Source organism: Pleuronectes platessa, chromosome 6 (genome assembly GCF_947347685.1).
Source record: "Pleuronectes platessa chromosome 6, fPlePla1.1, whole genome shotgun sequence".
Taxonomy (NCBI): Eukaryota; Metazoa; Chordata; class Actinopteri; order Pleuronectiformes; family Pleuronectidae; genus Pleuronectes; species Pleuronectes platessa.
Genome location: NC_070631.1, coordinates 6,435,146 through 6,454,050, shown reverse-complemented (window position 1 = coordinate 6,454,050; position 18,905 = coordinate 6,435,146). Strand labels below are relative to the sequence as shown.

The following is an 18,905-nucleotide window of genomic DNA, read 5'->3' as shown; positions in this document are numbered from 1 at the left end:
GCCGCATGAGCAGTCAAACAATCGTGTACCGACAAGACAGAGCTCTGAGGGCTTTTAAACAAAATGGCACCAATGACTCGAGGCCCAGCTGAGAAAAAAAGATTAGAATTCTTATAATTCAGCCAAGACTTCCTGGACAGTCCGTGTTTTCTATTGAAATCCTGTCGTTACTGCTGTGCTGCAGACGGCGTAAAACCTCATCCTGATTGAGACCTCAGTGCACGTCAAATGAGAGCAGATTAGGATCTGCACTGGTGCCTGCTGATGATTGATAAACTCTGCCTTAACCAGCAACATCTGGAGATTACACTGCATTGTGCTGTCAAGCCGCACGATATTCTGACAGGAGCAAAGAGGTAAAACAGAGAGACAGGGAGAGAGAGAGAGAGGGAGAGAGAGAGAGAAAACAGAGGTCGGAGGATGTTACAATTCTCACAACCTGAAGCTGGGAGACGGTAACACGCTTTGACTGGCGACCTCTGTCACGTGATCCGCTGGCTGGCAGCAGCGCGAGGCAGCGGTTACGTCATGCTCGCCCCGGGTAGTGGTTGTAGTAGCAGCGGTGGGTGGTAGTGGTGGTGAAGGGGTGGGCACAGCAGCTGTTGCAGCCAGTGTGCCAGAGGGCTGGCCGGGCTCGCTGCGTGCCCGCCTCCACCTCATCTCTAATCCCACCAGTTTGTGTGCATTCATATAAATTATGGATCTCACACACGCAAAGAGGGTTTACTGTAGTTTTCCATTTGTGAGATTGATATACAAATATTTGGATTATATTTGTATTCATCATCCAGTTAATGTGACTGACTTTATCTTGATTTTGAAACCAAACCTTGTTGATATTATTATTATTATACACATTTGTTTGTTTTAATATGCAGTATGTGTCAACAATTCTATCTTCTGCCATAAATACATATTTGATATTACTACAAAATAATTACTACAAAATGATCTGTTCAAGCCTCCAACTAAGGGTGCTCAGAGGAGGCGTTACAGCTGTTTATAACATCGATCGAATCAAATATATGTACTTATATCTACATGTAACTTTGTTATAAATACTTAGATGCTGCCAGTGGATGTTATATTGGGGGTTCACACTATTTTATAATCAGTCTTATCAACCTCAAAGCTAATTTTCCCTCCAGGGAAGGGATTTCCATCCATGACCTTACTATCACCATCAACAACTCTGTGGTAGTCCCCACCCGGACCACAAGGAACCTGGGTGTGACCCTCGACAGTCAACTCTCCCTTACCGCAACATTGCTGCAACAATCCGATCGTGTAGACACATGCTGAACAACATCAGGAGAATACGTCCCCTTCTCACTCAGGAGGCATCACAGGGTCTGGTCCAGACTCTTGTCATCTCACGCCTAGACTACTGCAACTCCCCCTCCATGTTTTTAGTTTATTTGCAAGTGCTAAAGGCCGTGAATTATTCAATTAGTCACTTAAGTGAAAATATATCAACACAATTTCACTGTCAAAGGTTTTTATACCTAATGTTTCTTGGCTTTGAGCTTTCCAGTGCAAAGTTAAACTGCTTCTCTCTCTTTTCTATTTTTTGTTAAAAATATTTTTGTTCAAATAGTTGGTTGAACAAATAAGCAACGGCCCCTTGTTCTTTAGAGAAGTGAGTAAATGTTTGTGTTAATGTTTGTTTCTCAACATTTGTCGTCCAAGTCGACTCAAATTCCAGCTGGATTTTGAACCCAAACAAAGCAGAGGAACCGTAACGTAAACGCTGACTCTAATTATAGATTTTTAGCTTGGACACTGTCACGCATTCCACAGTAACCAGACCTTGCAGCCCTGTAATGAAATAACTGTCTGACTGGCTTCCGGCCGTAGATTGGGATTCTCTGTACAGCCAACTCTCTCCCTCGCTTTTACAGTAAAGATAAATTTCCCCTCTTCATACTCCACTTGGACCTGTGACAGGCTGGTGACCTGTCCAACATGGACCCCGCCTCTCAGCCAATGACAGCTCCAGCCCCATGGCGACCCTCAGAGGACGAGGGGCTCCGTTAATTGATGGATACTCCACTTGATTGGATCGGACACACTTTCCCCAACATAATTTCAAGAGGCCTTGAAGTAGACGATTTACTGCAGACCGGCTCTGCTCTGAATCTCCTCTCGTCCAGGGACAATCAGCTGTCACCGACATAAAGGACTCATCCTACAATGTGCACAGATGAAAGACAATGAGAATAAACTCGGATCCCTCTGCTAAATAACAACATGTCCCCCTGAGCGCCCCTCAGACAAGCTCCGACCATTTCTTGGCACGACATTTGTGGAGGACGAGAAGAGAGCAGAAGGTAAAGGGAGTGGGGGGGGGGGGCTATGATGTTGTGTTGCAGAGGGAAGAGCTGGACACTGAGGTGACACACGGATAAATGAGCGCGCTGGCAGACTGCGAGCAATGCGCCTGCAGGAAGGAGGGGAAACTCTGCTCCACTTCATAATGAGGTGACCGAAGAAACGACTTCTACTGCCGCCATCAGAAACTTTTACCGACATGTCTGAGATGCAGCACTGAGAGAGATGAACGATCCATCTTTAACAATTCACCTCTATTTCTAGTTTGACTTTCCTTGAGCCTCAGTTTGATTCCGTTTGGATTTGTTCCGGGGTCGTGTGCAGTGCATGACGCCGTCTGGGTTCACGTTGATGGGCAGAGAGCCTGAACATCTGAGCCTGGGTAAGAGGATCTCATCTAAACACATATTGTATTAGTCATGTGACCTATATAGGAAGATGAAGCCTGGGTGAAAGGTAGCGTGATACGAGTCAGGGCAAACCAAGGTCTACGGCTCGTTGTGAAGTAATAAACTGGAAATATGGTAAATACAGAAATTAGGTCAATAAAAACATTAATAACCAGCAGTTGCTCCTGGAAATTGGATTTGGACTAAATGTCTTTAGAAACGTTTATTTTTCTTAACTTCTGTGCATAATTGAACATGTTGGTTAAGATAGTAATCAATCAATCAATGTAATTGTGTGTAGCCCATATTCACACATCACAATTTGTCTCATAGGGCTTTAACGAGGTCTGACATCCTGTGCCCTCAACCCTAAACAAGCTACTAAAAAAAAACTTTAAACAGGGTGAAAAGAAGGTAGAAAGTGCAATAGATGTCAAGTGTAAAGGAGAACATCTTCAAGATAAAGGTATTTGAAGCACTTATTAGAACAAACATTTTGTAGCATAACTGAAGGTAAATTAATTGATGGATTATTGTCAGTAATGGTTGAGTATCTGAGGAGAAATATGATATATCAAGCACTCTTGTTGTATTCATAGTCCAGGGTCAGCAGCCACCACGATCATGATCCACTATCAAGATCAGATGCCACCATAGTCCACAGTCATTGTTCACTGCCGCCATCAGGATCCACCATCAGCTGCCACCTCGATCGTGCTCCAGCAGCTTTATCAACACGATACAGGATCCGCCATTATTATCACGATCAGCCAGCAAGGTACAGAATCCGCCATACTGGTTCAGCCACTATGATCACGACCTCTGATACACGATCTCCCATCACCATTAACATTCTCCAGTTGAAGTTATTCAAATGTTATGATCTTAGTTTTGTCTTTGCTTGTGACAGAAAATGTATAATTTCTAGGGTTTTGTACTGAATAAGAAAACAAGCAAACTAATAACATCAAATTGGGCTTGTAGGAAATTTTCAGCAATTAATTAACCCAGGATACGATCCTCAGATTAATCCACAATGACAAATCATTAGCTACAGTCTGAATTAAATAATCAAAATAGGTGCGGATCACTTTTTCAGCTCCAGAGTCTACCACTTGTTTTTTAAGTGAAACACTGTTTTTGAGTGTTTCCTGAGTTCTCAGATGCCGTGGTCAGTGGAGGTCAGATCATGTGGTCGGTGGTTAATTCTCCTTTAATGAGGAATCTGAAGCAGCATCAAAGTTACCAGCTCGCTCTGGACACAATCAGAGAGAGACATCACTGAGAAGACATGAATAAACATGAGTCTGACTGGCTTCCTGGACCAGGATGAGAGAGAACTGGATCCAGTCTGGACTGATTCCTTGAGTGTCCCTGACAGGGACCACTGAAGCCTCATCTCACACCTTTCATGTCTGACATGCTCACTCCACTCAAACACCACGTCTCTCCACTGGGACGACTCACCACCACTGTACGACCAATAAGCCGTGACACTGTTACTATGACAACGTCACCTCCTCCTCTCTGGAGCGAGGCGAGCTCAGAAGCACAAACTGGAAGGAGGGAGGAGAGGAGGAGGAGGAGGAGGAGGAGGAGCAAATTCACCCATTTACACACTCAGAGCATGGACATCTCTCTTTGATGCTGATGCAAAGAGACCAGTGCGGCAAAAAAAAACTCCCATCCTCCTCGTGAGATGAGGCTCTCTGGTCCTGGAGTGGGATGAGAGGGAAGGCAGCGTGCACCCCGCCCACACAGTCACATGATGCCATCAACCATGACCACAACCAGGTCCAGAGGCTCCACGCCCGCATCCATGATTTTGATTTATTCATAACAGGGCATCAATTATTCAGGCCCATGACCAGGTAGTGGCTCCCGAACTATCCTGAAAGGGTTTGCATTAAGATATCATTCATAACGAACCGCAGGAGACAATAAGAAAACCCTCAACGGGCTAAATGAGAAGAGAGCGAGAGAAACACAGCAGCCACGGCAGGAAAATCCACACTCTAATGTGTATGCATGTGTTAAAGAAGCCAGCCTTTCCATCCAATCACACAGCTCTGCCGCCAGAAAGTGCAATCACAGAGTGAAGAAACCACCGTGTTCACACTGTTCGCTGCTCTGACTCCATCAGACACCGTCGGCTCGGCAGCCTCCAACAAACTGACATCTCTCTGTCATGTAGACGAGACTGGGGCTTCCCCCGAGTAGCTGCAATGCAATGAGGGTGGTGTTGAGACTGAGATATCAAGTGGCTGGATGTAATACACTGTGTACTACAGAGGAGTCACATAACCGAGATAGAGTAAACCCAAGGGTTCAAACTTGGTTTCCCCTCTGCTGGTGAGCAGCTTACAGGAAAAAGACATTTACTTAATTCTTCACATAATTGTCCCTCTTCAATTATATTCTTCTTATATTGTCAGGTCTTATTTTCTCTTTTATATGTTGTCGCTGCAGCTGGTAGGTTTTATAGAAGACTTTCTGTGAAGCTGCTTTCAAACCTGCTCTGAACTCTGACAGACAACAAGAGATTTTACTGTTGGTGATAAGGGCCGATGCCGGTGTTGAAATGGTGTTTGCAAAAAAAATTGATTTCCGGAACATAATTTATAAGTCATGTCCATCCTGCTAGTGCTCCCCCCCCAGCCACCCCCCACGCACCAGGCCTCATCTGAATGAAGTGAACATTTTCCTGTTGTTGTGGATGCTTCCTGACCCGGACAATCTCCTGCTGTGTTTTTCATAAGTGAAAGACGAACTCTAACCTCAGCTACTTATTCAGATTTTTATGACCACCTACTTCGACATTGGAATAAAAATGTACTAATCATCACCATGTTTTTGCTCTTCGACCTAAACTTCATTTATTCTTTAAATTCAATTAATAAGATCGTTTATATGAAGTGCAGTATCCTGCAGCCAGCAATCAGGTTTTACAGAAGACTTCCTGTAAGTTATACTCCATCGTTCAACCTTCCACTGTTGATTTTCTAATACTGTAATGGGTGTCGGAGCTTTAATTAATAGAGCGGTTTGAATCATTCAATACTTTCTCCTACTGCAGCCAACAACTTTGCTGACTGGTACATTACACCAGTTTCCACTTAGTCTTCACCCCGAAGAGAAAAGCTCCCACACAGAAACTCACAAATCACCTCCCGGGACACGGAGGGGACACGGAGGCATTAACCAAAAGTTTAAAGGCATGTCCATCCAAAGCCCAGTTTATTCCGGACCCTGCTCAAAAAAAAAGGCTGCAACAAGCGTATTGTAACATGTGAGGGGAAGATTAACATCGGTGGAGGGCATGCTGTAAATGCAGTGTCACTTATGTCAAACACAACAATTTGGAGATCACAAGCGAACATGAGTAGAGAGCCAGAGGACAGAGATGTACTGATAGCCAGGGAAATTAAAAGCCTCCCCCAGATCTCCAGAGCAGCAGCAAGCAGCAACAGACCAAACCCAAGCACATCAAGCCAACACAGCAGTAAAGCGAAGGAGCACTTCAAGGAGGAAATGTTGTTTCAGCAGCACTGTGTACACACCTTGGCATTAATATATGGGTCAAAGGGCCCACAGCGTTTGAACTCTTTATGGTCTACAGAGCTCTGGGAGGGAGAAAGAGAAGATAGGCTGATGGCTTCTTTTCAGACAAGCGATGAACAAACGAATGATGATCACAAATGAGTGCAACTAAAAATCAGATTTGAGGTTAATGAACAGTCAGATGTCATGAACAGGCAGTGAGAGATGACACAAAATGAGACAGACACCCTTTTTAAATCTGCTTTTTTGTTAAATATCAGATTGGCCTGTAATGGTTCAGATTAAATTTCTGATGCTCATCATGGGTCATTTCTCCGGCTGGAGAGTTTGGAAGCAACCAAACTAAAAAAATCAAACATATGAGTTAAAACAGTTAGAGCAAACAAGCACTCATCACACTGACATGGAGTCAAAGCTGTAAAAGTCACAATGCACTCTTCCTGTTTCTAATATAAAGCATGCCATGCTGAGGTAGAGTTTAACATCGAAAAGTGTTTACTGTGCATTTCGTTGCTAAAACTAACTCCTTCCTCGTTACCGAAAAAACTAAAATACACCTCCTTTAGTTCCTGACTGAACCCTCAGAACTGTCATAATGAAACTTCAAGACGTCGACAAATCTGCTGAGAAGCTGAATTTAAACGTCTGTGACTTTAAAAGAAGAAGTCCTAATGTGTCAGACACACAGGCTCTGTTCAGACCCGGTGCTCACATCCGTCCTGAGAGATGCGATCGCAAGTGGACAGCAGCAAGTTCACCCCTGACATGAACACGGGTCCTGAAAGTGTCTCCTGTGACCACTTGTGATCAGATCTCACTTCCCCGCTCTATTTGGGAATAAACACGCAAATTTCTGTTTGCTGTTTGGTTTGAGTTTACAGATGTGTCACTGTGTTTGTGTGTTAGCGTGTGAGTGATGTTGCCAGGGAGAGGTGTGAGGAGAAGGGGTGAATCTGAAAGAAAGATATGTTTATCAATTTGAGAAGTTGTGGTCACGTGCATCTAAAACCACCTCCGCATGTGGTCTGAGTGATCGGACCTCGACGCCTGAACCAGACACCCTTGTGATCGGATCCCTCAGGACGGATGTGAACAACCGGTCTGAACTGGATCTCTGGCTTTAAACAAGCCGGGGAGCAAATCACAGACTTCATCTCACAACTTGTGATATTATCAGCAGTAAGTGTGTTTGAAAATCCAAAACTAGAACTGCATTAGTCAAATCAGAAAACACAACACAACACAAACATAACAAAGCAGAAGAGAAACCGCTGAGCCTGACCTGCTCGTTGAGTCGGGGGTGCGAGGGCCCCTGGTGGACGAGCAGCTTGACGATGTGCTCGTCCCCCTTCCAGGCCGCCAGGTGGAGCGGGTAGCAGCCCTTGTTGTCGGCGATGTTGGTCAAGGCCTCGTTTCGTAGCAGCGCCTCCACCACCTCGCTGCGGATCAATGGAGGGACAGCGTGGGTCAGAGAGCGGCCAGAGTTTAAACCACACTGATAAATACACACACGGCCTTAAGAGACAGTCAAATCAATAGCTTTAATGTCCCCATGGGACAACTGTGTGTGAGGGCAGCGCTCAGTTAATGTACATACATAAAGAGACGCCGCAACTCAGGCATTCCTCCCAATTCCCAACAGTAATTTATCACCAGTCTATACCTGTGTCCGTTCAGGGCAGCGTGGTGGAGGGGGGTGTATCCAGTGCTGTCCACACAATTCACATTGGGGCCTCTCCAGATACTGTGGAGGAGAGGAGAAGATTGTTATTTAGCTTTTATAAACACAGACAAAAACACACACACAGACCAAACACACACTGCCTAGCCCTGTGTAAAGTGTCTACCTGTGGGTGTGACTGATCACTATCTCGGCGGCTCGCTCACATCACACAGCCCAACCCCCCTGCCAGACGACTAGGAATAAGAAAACACAGGGCCGGGGGCCAGCAGCAGCATCGACTGAGACAACCAGGAAGGAATAGAAACACCCCAGAGCAGCAGCTAGGGTGAGCGAAGGCTATCTGGTTAACAGATATGCATCCCGGGCTGATCGTTCTGAGCCCAGCACCGAATTAGAATGGGCTTTTTGTCATGCAGCGTAATGAAACAACAAACAAAGCTCTGAGGCCGAGCCAAAAACAAGCAGCGCAGGGGTAAAGTGTAGAGCTGGCCCAGGATCAGCCCGGCACTCTCATCCACTTGAGCTGAACTCCAGCTGTCAGCTCAGATTGGCTTGTTTCTTTTAATTCACAAACAGCATTGTGGCGAGGATGGAAGAGGGGGGGGGGGGGTTAAGAGAGATGGAATGAGTAATTTAAGAAGCTGAAGGATGTCTGGTGAGACTGAGTGCCAGGCCGGGGATGTGAGGCTCTCTGAAAGACCTCAACACATCCTAAATAAATCATGAGACGTGGAAATCCCAACACTAGTGAACCAAATATCTGAGACCAGGGTCTGGAAAGCAGTCGAGCCTCACACAGAATCAAACATGAACAGATTTTTCTCTTCCATCTAAAAAAAAACTATTTACTTAGCTTCTGATACATTATAGAAAAGTTTCTTAAAAAAACAACGAAAGCGACAGATTTGGCGGCGGGAAGAGATTCATTAATTATTACTGGCTTGAATTTTAATGCAAGCAAGAAAAAACTTCTATGAATGAGGTGTTTGGAGAGAGGGCTCTGCTGAAGGGAGGAGCATCATCACAGGCTGTAAGCTGGGGGGGGGGGGGGGGGAACAGCTCCACCAGTAGAACAAACTCACAGACACAATAGGAATTGATCCGTGATGTAATCGGTGTGGAAGGTGTGGCAGCGGCATGCTCGGCCTCCTCGCGTCAGCTTCAGTGCTTCAACTCCTGTGACTTTGCCCCACACACGCGCGGCTCGGTTTTGTCGCAGTAATGGCCATTTTGCCTCCCCTCCCCTAAAATACATCTCCCATAATAGCTCTCAGAGCAGCCGGCAATTACACAGTCAGAGCTGTCTCATTAAATAAGTATCTCGAAGGGCTCCACAGCCTGCGGAACAATGGGCCTGACGGAGCGCAGACACACAGGGATGCACTGTTCTCCTCGTCATAACCTAAGCTGTTTATTCCTTACAGCCGACCCCCTCTGGCTCACGTCTGAACCGACTCAGGGAGCCGTGAAGACGTGAGACATCAAACGCAGGGTGTGCTCAAAGGAAACACTACAGCGGGGAGAAGGTGGTGGACGGACATGATGGGGATTGATGCGTTTCAGTTGAAAAGATACGTGAGCTCGGATCAATGTCGGCTTTGAAGGAGTCGTACACGCACACTTCCACTGTCGTCCCCTGGCTTGCATGTGCATGGCCGGCGAACACATCAAAGTGGGAAACGGAGACAGAAACAGACCTTTCGGTGCTGTCCCAGATAAAAGGAGTTATGTAACGGCTTACAGCGGAAAAACCCCCACATACACAAATTAACATAAACACGGACAGCCGCAACTTCGACTTTAGGATTCAACAAAATCAGGCATGGGGCAGTAATGATTATCCGAGTGATGCAAGGAGGCATGCCACGGGGTCGGGCACATAATTAACATGGCTGTGACTTTATTGCCGTGATTGTCATATCATGCAAGTGGGAATCGGGATATTTACTGATACGCCACAGTGGAAATGTACCGTTCTCGTCTTGTGTTCTTTTTTACCATCAATTGCTTAGTCATGCAAGTTGAACCTGCAGATGTATCACAAGATAAATGCCCAAGATCAGACAGATCTGGAATAAAGGGTCAAATCGACTCTGTGTTGGACACTGGACAGTCTCAGCAGTTATGACACGGATGTGACATTGCCAGAAGTTCCACAAATGCCACTCAGACACACAAACATTCACATCAGCCCAGTGACCAATGAAACCTCAACAGGGTCAAACGCATCACAAACCCCAACAACATGCAACTCTGTGGTTTTCCCGGAATATTACGTCTCTAATCAGGGACCCGGGGACTAATTAATCCTATCAAAATTATCTCTGTGTAGAGGAAATGAAGCTGTCTGCCTCTCTACTGTCATACTATTTAAATTTGCTTTAAGGCCCTGAAGCAACAGCTTTGAGTGCAGTCAGAAAGTGTTACGTCCTCTCTGCATTTTGGCTGCACGGCACTCAAGGGCATGAGTCAGAGTGGTGCTCCACAATCCACTTCATCCTCTTACTACGGCTCACAACCAACCTATCTGGGGGCCGGGGCTTAGGCCCGCAGCGGCGCAATGGGCAAAACAGAGTTGATTTAGTTTGGGAGGGGGCACATTCATGGGAACTGACTGAGGAATTCCTGTTTGAAAAGCTGCGCTAATCCTTAATTTCCCTGAGGGAATATCAACGGGATGAGGCTGAAGTTTGAAAGAGATTCTGGGAGGCTGTAATTGTGCGTTGTGCTGTGTGTAGCCAGTATGAGAGCAGGAGAGATAATAACATTCTCCCTCTTTTATGCATTATCTGCATTAGTTTGCTAATGTCAGTCACACATTGTGAATACTGCTATTTTAAACAGACGGTCATTTGGAAAAATATGTAGGCTTAAACATTAATCTCCACTGGGTTTCTTTTCCTGAAGTTCAAATGTCATGGAGCTCAAGCACAAAACAAAAAACACTGCAGTTGTTTTTAGCACTGACTCAAATAACAACTCACTGTGGACTCCAGTAGATGATGCATCTGTCATTTCCATCACATTTGAGTTGAAAATGTAATTCTCTCTCTGTCAGAGTGATGAGCAGTTCTGAAACATTTGTGTATTTACTTCGGCTAAGGAGGTTGTGTTTTCATATGCTTTGTGTGTCTGTCTGTTAGTTAGCAGCATGACACAAATATTTCCAGACAGACAGATTACCACTTGGTGGATTGATGCGATACGGGCCAGGGAAGAACCCCTCCACAATTTGGTGCAGATCCTGGATTTGTTTTTCACTTTCTATAACACTCTCAGAAAAAACTCAGGTATTGATTTTACGGGGACTGTTGGGCCTTGGTGGAGACATGTGCTGTTCTGAAGTCTAGTTTCTGCATGAAATGTGGTCTTTATCTGGATTTCCACACTGTGGGAGAGTAAAATATGAACATGACGCAACACACTTGTTGTTACCAGATGAAATGAATGTTTGAAACCAAAACAAAAATGTTCCAAATTAAATGTCTCTAGATTAAATACTGTTGTTGTCAATAAACTACCTGTAATACCTACTGTATCAAATAGGAAACAAGAAATCCTGTATGCAAATGTTTTATTTTTTATATATAACTGTCAAAGTACTAAAGTTATATTCAAATAAAAAAATTGAGAATTGACGTGTCAGGCTGCAGACAGGGTTAAAATGTTTACTTACTTTTCTTGATATTATGTAAAGGATTAAACAGAACTAATAGACCCTCTGCTTTCCAGAGCAGCTATTGTTGTGCCTTATCTCCATCAGGCTTCAACATGTTGAATATTTTAGCAACAGCAGGTAGTCAGAGTAAATGTTTGTTTTTAATCCATATGCCACAAAACCCAAGATAATTCCAGTGGAATCAAAAGTCAGGATAAACGATAACTTGTTTACTTGTGGAGCCACGGGGAGAATCCAAGGCTAAATCCAGCAGTGAGTTTCAGCAAATGAAAACCCAGGTGAGTGTGAATCCGGTGTCAAATAAACAGATTTGTCCTGCAGCCTATTAGCAGTGTGACCACACTGCCAGGGGATTACTCTCGCCCAGGGCGCTGAGCCCAGCAGTGACTGGCGCATGTCAGCCACCATGAGGGGAAATTGGGCTTAATTATGCATACGGCTGGCGGGTGCCGAAACCAGATGCCCTGCTGCCAAACCGCCAACCTGAGCATCTGCTCCTCAGCGGGAGAGAGTGAAGTACCTGCCAGAGGCCTCCAGGCCTCCTGAAGACTACACTCAATGACTTAATGAGCTACATCTCCCTCAAGATGCCATGTTACAACTACAACCGGAGTGGAGCAGTACACGCTCGTCACGGAGGCTGTGACAGAACAGATTAAAAGGATGACACAGCTACAGTCGTGAAGCATTATTACGAGTTAGGCAGAAACACCTCCTGCAACAAATCTGAAATCTATGACACAAGGACCAAATACACTTCTTCAAACTGCTTTTATTTAAAATTTCAAGTTTGTTTAGTCACTATTTGAAAGCTTTGGTTTATTTTCTCTGGGGTGGCACGAGAGAACAGTGCTTTCTGCTGGATGCTAACGTCTGAGTGCTAACATCTTCACAATGATAATGCTAACATGCATGTGTTTAGTGAGAATAACGTGTACAATGTTCAGTATCTTAAATTAAGCACGTTAGGCAGCTACTTAGCACTTAACACAAAGTACAATTGAGTTTAATGTGAAAGTAATTGTTCATACAATGACATTTTGATCTGATCATCCATAGTTACAACCATCCATCCATCAGCTTTACTATATATATTATCCTTCTGAGAGTTGGAGGTGAGCTGGAGCTGAGAAGTGGGTACGTAGCTTGGACATGTCGTGGATGTTACTAAAAGGAAGAATGTTATAAACCTTTCAACATGGCTACGCAGACATCTGAACATTTAGGAGGTACAGAAACGGCTCCAAGTACATCTTGAAACAAAACTGAATGAAATGAAGCCAACGACACGGGAGCTCATTTGCCAATTCAGTCTTTACAGAACCTGATTGAGCTGTGGCGGCCTGGAAACGCACCATAACGAGCATCTGTGCTGCAGCAGGAGGTGTGAATAAACTGCGCACCCCCACAGTCTGTGATGAGAGCAGTCCAATGAGCTCCAGCACAATCAAATTGATGGGCATGAAGAAAAAAAACTAATGGCAGGATGAAAAGGTGGAATTAATGTAGAAGAAAAGAAGAAAAGAGATAAGGCAGAATGAGATGGGATGAAAGAAATCGAGGAAAACCCTTTATATCTCATCCTGTCGCAGAGAAGCTGCCATTTCCCATGGATTCAGAGCAGAAGACTTCACAGATCTCATTGTCACACAGGCATCCACTGAGCATCTTGTTTTAAAGACAGGCTGATATTCAGTAAGTCTGACAAACAACTACTGAAAGTGACAAATTTCTGTTTGCTCACAAATTTATCATTTAACTTTTAAAGTTGTTGTATTTTTTTGACTATGAAACAAAATTACTTCTGTGTGTGTTAATATAAGAAAAGAGCCATTTCCTGGTCACAGTCTGCTTAGTCATGCTCAGGCTAATCCAGCCCAGACCCTGCTTCTTTTATATGGTTTGCAGAAACAGCAGAGCAAAGGGGAAATTTAAAGTAAAAGATTCTGGGCTGGGTAGTTTCCTTAGCGCACAGAGACTGAGGGCAGTGCCATTATTCTGGCTCCAAGCACAATGTGTTTGAAGTCTGGAGGTGCAGTGGAGGTGGGCTCGGGCCCAGCAGGTGGGCAACAAGGCTGCTGGGAGAGGCAGAGTGGGAGAGCAGGGAGACGACGCCAGCCGGGAGGCCAGACACACTGAAGTGTCTGGATCTGCAAACACATGTGGGACTGCACGGGACAGGGAGGTCTGATGTCTGGGGTCAATGTGGTACTTTCTTCCTATTAGTTGTTTAAAAAAAAAAAAAGAAACCACACACGTAGATAAACCACAAGCTCAGCGGCCTTATCTTTTTGTCCATTTGTTATTATAAAGGATTTCAGTGACTGGGGTGAAATAGAGTTCACATACACAAGCACACAGAGGAGTCTGTACGTCTGTGTGCTTCTGTCCTGCTCCTGCATGAGCAACTTTCTTTTTCGTTTTAACACAGGAAGCCCAGTGAGATGGGAACTTTAAAAAGAATAACCTTTCTGAGAAACAAGAAAACTATGGTAACTGGGGGAGCCTTAATTGTTAAGCACTTGACTATTAATAGGGCTGTTAAAATAATTTTATAGTATAGTTAAAATTGGGAACATTGCTTGGTTTCCTTACAAGATATATTTTCTACTTCAGACAACTCAAGGGCAACCACTACCTCGGCAAACTAATCAAGAATCCCCTGACCCACTTGGATGAAAACTATCTTTAGCACAACACCATTAGGTTAAAATAAAGATGGACACTACATGTGTCGGTTTATGCTCCCTCCACACAGACACGTGTGTGGAATGCATCACTGCTACTAAGTGCTTGCGTTCTCCGACTACACAAACACGGGGCCCGTAAACATAACGCGCCGAGCAGAGCATCCCAAACTCAGATGCTCCAGGAATGCTAACAGAGTGGTGTTAGATTTCCCAGCTTCCACCGCTCCCTCCTGCGTTGAACCGGCTACAGTTTCTCTCAGTTCAGAGGTCAACAACTGATGAAATGTGAATGCCAGGCCTGCTGCGTGCTAGCTTTGGGCTACCTAGTGGGGATCTGAGGATCTGGCCATGGCTGTAAAAGTGAGAGAGACACTGCCTTGTTAACACTGTGGCTGCACTTACAACAGGCTCGGACTCTGATAGCTGCTAGGAAACCCAGCAAAGGACCGACTGGCTGTGAACCTGTCGTCAGCAAACGCACCATTACAAGTCCCAGTCTGCACCTTCACACTGACATGCACACAGATCCTATTAGAGAAGAAGCTTCAAGGAGTTTCTGTTATTTTTTTATAGGGACAGTATGTGCTCATTATCATGCAGCAGATATTCCCTCAGCTGACACCGGTCTGACAGCATGGGTTTGCCTGGGACGAGCCAGAAATGGTGGATGTAATGGGACGGAAAGATCTGGAGTTGTGCCCGAGCCTCTTAAAATGCAAACCGAGCCATTACACTGATAGAAACTCTTCCCTCCCTAGGATTCAGAAAAAGAAGAAACCATAATACAGAAACCTCGATTCAAAAGGAAATCTTCATCGCAGCAATTTTGAGAAAGCCCATCTTGATTCAGCCGATAGTGATGGCAAACATTAGCCTGAATGAGGCTCCTCTTAATAGGTGGTCCGAATGACAGCTCAATTTTCTTTGTAAAACTAAAAAAAAAGTATATAATGGTCTTTAGGGACTCAAATGAATATGAAAAGCCGCCATTCTACGCTTTGTCAGCTGGACAAAGGACACGGCTGTGAATCTGGGAGACGAGCCCTCATCTGGCTAAGCTCTCAGAGCGTCTGTCCAGAACCCCGTGCATTCCTCTGTTAAGTTCCCCTCAGTGGGCAGGCACTCTCCCTGCCAGGGACTTGTCTCACCTCCGGTCTGACTGCAGCAGCTGCCTGCGTTTGGACGACCTGGACCAGGAAGTGTTGCTTAAGAGCACTTCCTGTACACCCCTGGGATCAAAGCAGGTCATGGGGCCGACGTATGGAGGTAAACAACACCTCAAGTTAGCCCTGTAACAGACCACAATATGGACTAACCAATTCCGCCACACACTATTGTTACAAGCTATTGCAACCACAACTGCACGGAGGCACTATAAAAGCAGGACCGTGACCTTCCTGCTTGAGAGAGAAGCCCTGCCCGGCTCATTTTGGTGTTAATGGAGCACCAGAGAACAAATGTTTGGGGCGGCGACAGTGTTAAACATGCAGGGGTCAGTGCCGATCCCATGGCAGCCGCCGGGATGCAGCCTCCTGGGAAAGCAGACATTCCGCAGAGCAGAGCTGCACAACTGCCTGGTTACAAAAACACAACAAGTCTTGACATGCGGGCCATTCCACAGCAAGAACACTAACAAACTAGTGGAAACACACACAACATGCCTTCAAAGCCTGGTAATGACGGCCATTCGGCCTGATTATTCATCTGTATGACCTGTGGTGGCGCACATAAGGCCGAACTTCCTGCTCTCACACCAACGCAGCAGAGAAAGTCGGATTCAATGATGAATGTCCCTGGCTTCCGCACAAATAAATGAAATAACACAGGAACGTTCCTACATGATGAGCGACACAGGCTGAAAATCTGCTGAAGAAAGCTGTCGTCCCTACAGATCAAATCTCCTCTGACAGGATTACAAGGCTACACTTTCCAACTATGGATGATTAATAAGTTACAAAGACATTCTGGTAAAGAGGGGGAAAAACACACACAGACACACATAAACGCCAACCAACAGCCACTGTAGTCATTCACTGTGAAGCCCTTTAAACGTGTATTGACATTTTCATTATGCAAACTAAATCAAATGCACACAATAGCAACAAGTCCCCCGGGCTTTCCCTCTGGTCAATAATCTCACAGCTTGTTTTATTCTGAGCCTTTCCTCTAAACTCAGGTGTCCGGAAGCAGCGTGGTCTGTTAGGTACAACCGCCATTAGTCAACTCATTTCCAGCAGAGACTGGCCAATAATTTCCCAAAGTCAACATTGCCCCACATTGATTGCTCAAGTCCGAGACAGATGACACAACGGTCTCTTCAGACCGCCCACAGATCTGAGAGCAGAAGACGGAGCCGGCATCGACTGCACAACATCACTGAAGTGGATCCTGGATATTTACAACGGGGTTTAATGTAATTACCTCAGATTGAATGATCTGAGCTGAGTAACACGGTGATGCATCACCTCGGCCCACACCATCACACCTTCCCTCAGGTGACGGTGGCTCCCACAGCAACAATACTTTGTTTTGATTGATGCCGGACGTTCACCTACATGTGCTTGTTACTAAAATGAGGAAGCTTTAGACACAAAGCTCTCCCCGACCAGGAGTTTACAAGCTTTAGTTCAATACGTGTAAGGCAGACGAGGGTGGGCTCGGTCTAAACAATAACACTGCTCCTTTCTTTTTTTGATGAGTGTTAACATTGCATATCGCACACGCTGCCTATCTCAGTAAAGGCTGTATTGTAAAACTGGATCAAATGCTCTCTCTCTCTACAGCCCAGGGAAATTCAGCAATTGGGTTGTGGTAAGCCAATAACTCCGATAACATCAGCAGGACAAAATGAAACTCGTAACTTATCAGATCGATTATAGTCGATACTACTGTTTAATATAACCCAGAGGTAGAAGGACTGGGCATTAGGAGGGGGGTCTGGCCAAGCTGCAGGTTCTTAATACAGGGAAGAATTTGATGCAATATTAAATTAACACAAACAGCACAGGACTAGTGACTCAGTCTCTTTCGATGACATAACTATATCTTTTAAGTGTATTATTCTTAATGGGCAGAGAATAACAATAGCAAATCATTTTAGAAATCTGAGGTACAGTAGATCAATGATGTGTTGTACCTCCTCACTGTGGTACAACACATATTAATCTTAGTATCTGTATACTGTGGTATGTACAGAGGCATCAGATACTGTGTGTTGACCGTACTTTGCTTTATTCTACTGAGATTAGTAATTATAGGGAGATATTAGCAGGACAAAAAGCCTTTGGGTGACGAGGGAAAACCTCATGAGAGCAGCTAAACCTCTGTAACCTTCATGGTGGGTCTTCTGCAGGATGTGAAACCCACATCAAATGCTAACCTCACCAAGGCCTTTGCTCTTTGAGGTAAATAGATGTTTTTTTTTGTTTTAAGTGGGTACAGTAAGGATCCTAACAACTGGATCTCTGCTCCTCCTTCCCCACTGAGAGCTCTCAGGTCTAGACTGTGTGTAAGCTATTAATAATACATGTGCACCCATTCTTTTTTAAAGGGAAGAAACCCTGAGCTGCTTTACTGCACGTTTCTCTAGTTAAATTGCACAATTGCCTTCTGAGGTGTCGGTGCACATTTCAGTGAAAGCTGGCAGGGACTCAGCTGCCTGGGAGCTAACAAAGAAGCATGCCCCTGCTCCGGTGCTGCACTGGTTTGGTTTGTTTGTTTGTTTGGCAAATGCAAAAAAAACATGACTGTAACTAACACTGATATTGAAGATTGGGACGAGCTGGGAATGATCGGGTCATATTAGACTGGGAAGACACTGGCTCCCAGTCAGGTACACCGCCTCTGCCTACCTGAGCAGACTGGAGAGCGGGTGAGAGGAGGCTCCGTGGCCGCCGCTGCTGCCACCTCCGCCGATGCCCGACAACCCGCCGCCGGTGCCCGCTGACTGTCGCTTCCCGGATAAAAGCTTCTCCACGGCGGCCAGGTTGCCCGTGCGCGCCGCCTCGAGAAGCTCCTGCTCCTTCCCCATCGCGGATCCCGGAGAGAAGAAGAAAAACCCCGGAGGAGGCGCGGGGAAGAGAAGGAGAAGGGAAAGGGGAGAAGGGGGGGGGGGGGGTGCGGGAGTGAAATTCCTCTGCGATCCCCGATGTCAAGTTATTCCTCCCGGATGCTGCTGGAGCTGGAGCTGCCGCCGCTGGATCCCTGAGTCCCGGTCCACGGTGCCGCCTCCGCCGCCGCTGGAGCTGGAGCCGAAGGGGGGGTAAAAGTTTGGCTCAGCCGCACGGAACCAGCATCGAGTAAACTTCCTCTGACCGGTCCGCTGCGCCTCGTCCGTCACTTCCTCGAAACTGCCCTTTCTTCTTTCTGCTGCTCAAGCCCCAGACCCTGCACGCGCACGAGCCCGAGCGGCTGCACACACCAGATGGATGGGTGAAAGCAAAATGGTGCCTGTGCTACTCAGAGGCAACTACACCCATCCAGTTGGTTAAAGATCTACTCTATCACCACTCCTAGTATCCACATTTCCCAAAACCTATTATTTTTTATATTTTTTATTCTAATTTTACCAG

General features: G+C 45.6%; 1 protein-coding gene across 3 annotated transcripts in view; it reads right to left on the bottom strand.

Annotated features, from left to right (window-relative positions):
• LOC128443103 (ankyrin repeat and SAM domain-containing protein 1A) overlaps positions 1–18,642 on the bottom strand; it is a 67,712-nt gene extending 49,070 nt beyond the window's left edge. For 2 of the 3 annotated variants that reach the window (XM_053425848.1, XM_053425847.1), the window contains exons 1-4: positions 18,186–18,641; positions 7,945–8,025; positions 7,564–7,720; positions 6,281–6,343 (exon numbers count right to left, since the gene is read on the bottom strand). In XM_053425848.1, coding sequence (XP_053281823.1) covers positions 6,281–6,343; positions 7,564–7,720; positions 7,945–8,025; positions 18,186–18,364 — 480 coding nt within the window. In that variant the 5' untranslated portion in view covers positions 18,365–18,641. Of the gene's footprint in view, positions 1–6,280; positions 6,344–7,563; positions 7,721–7,944; positions 8,026–18,185 lie in introns of all 3 variants that reach the window. The other variant, XM_053425849.1, reaches the window with a different exon arrangement.
• Between the last annotated feature and the right edge of the window lie 263 nt (positions 18,643–18,905).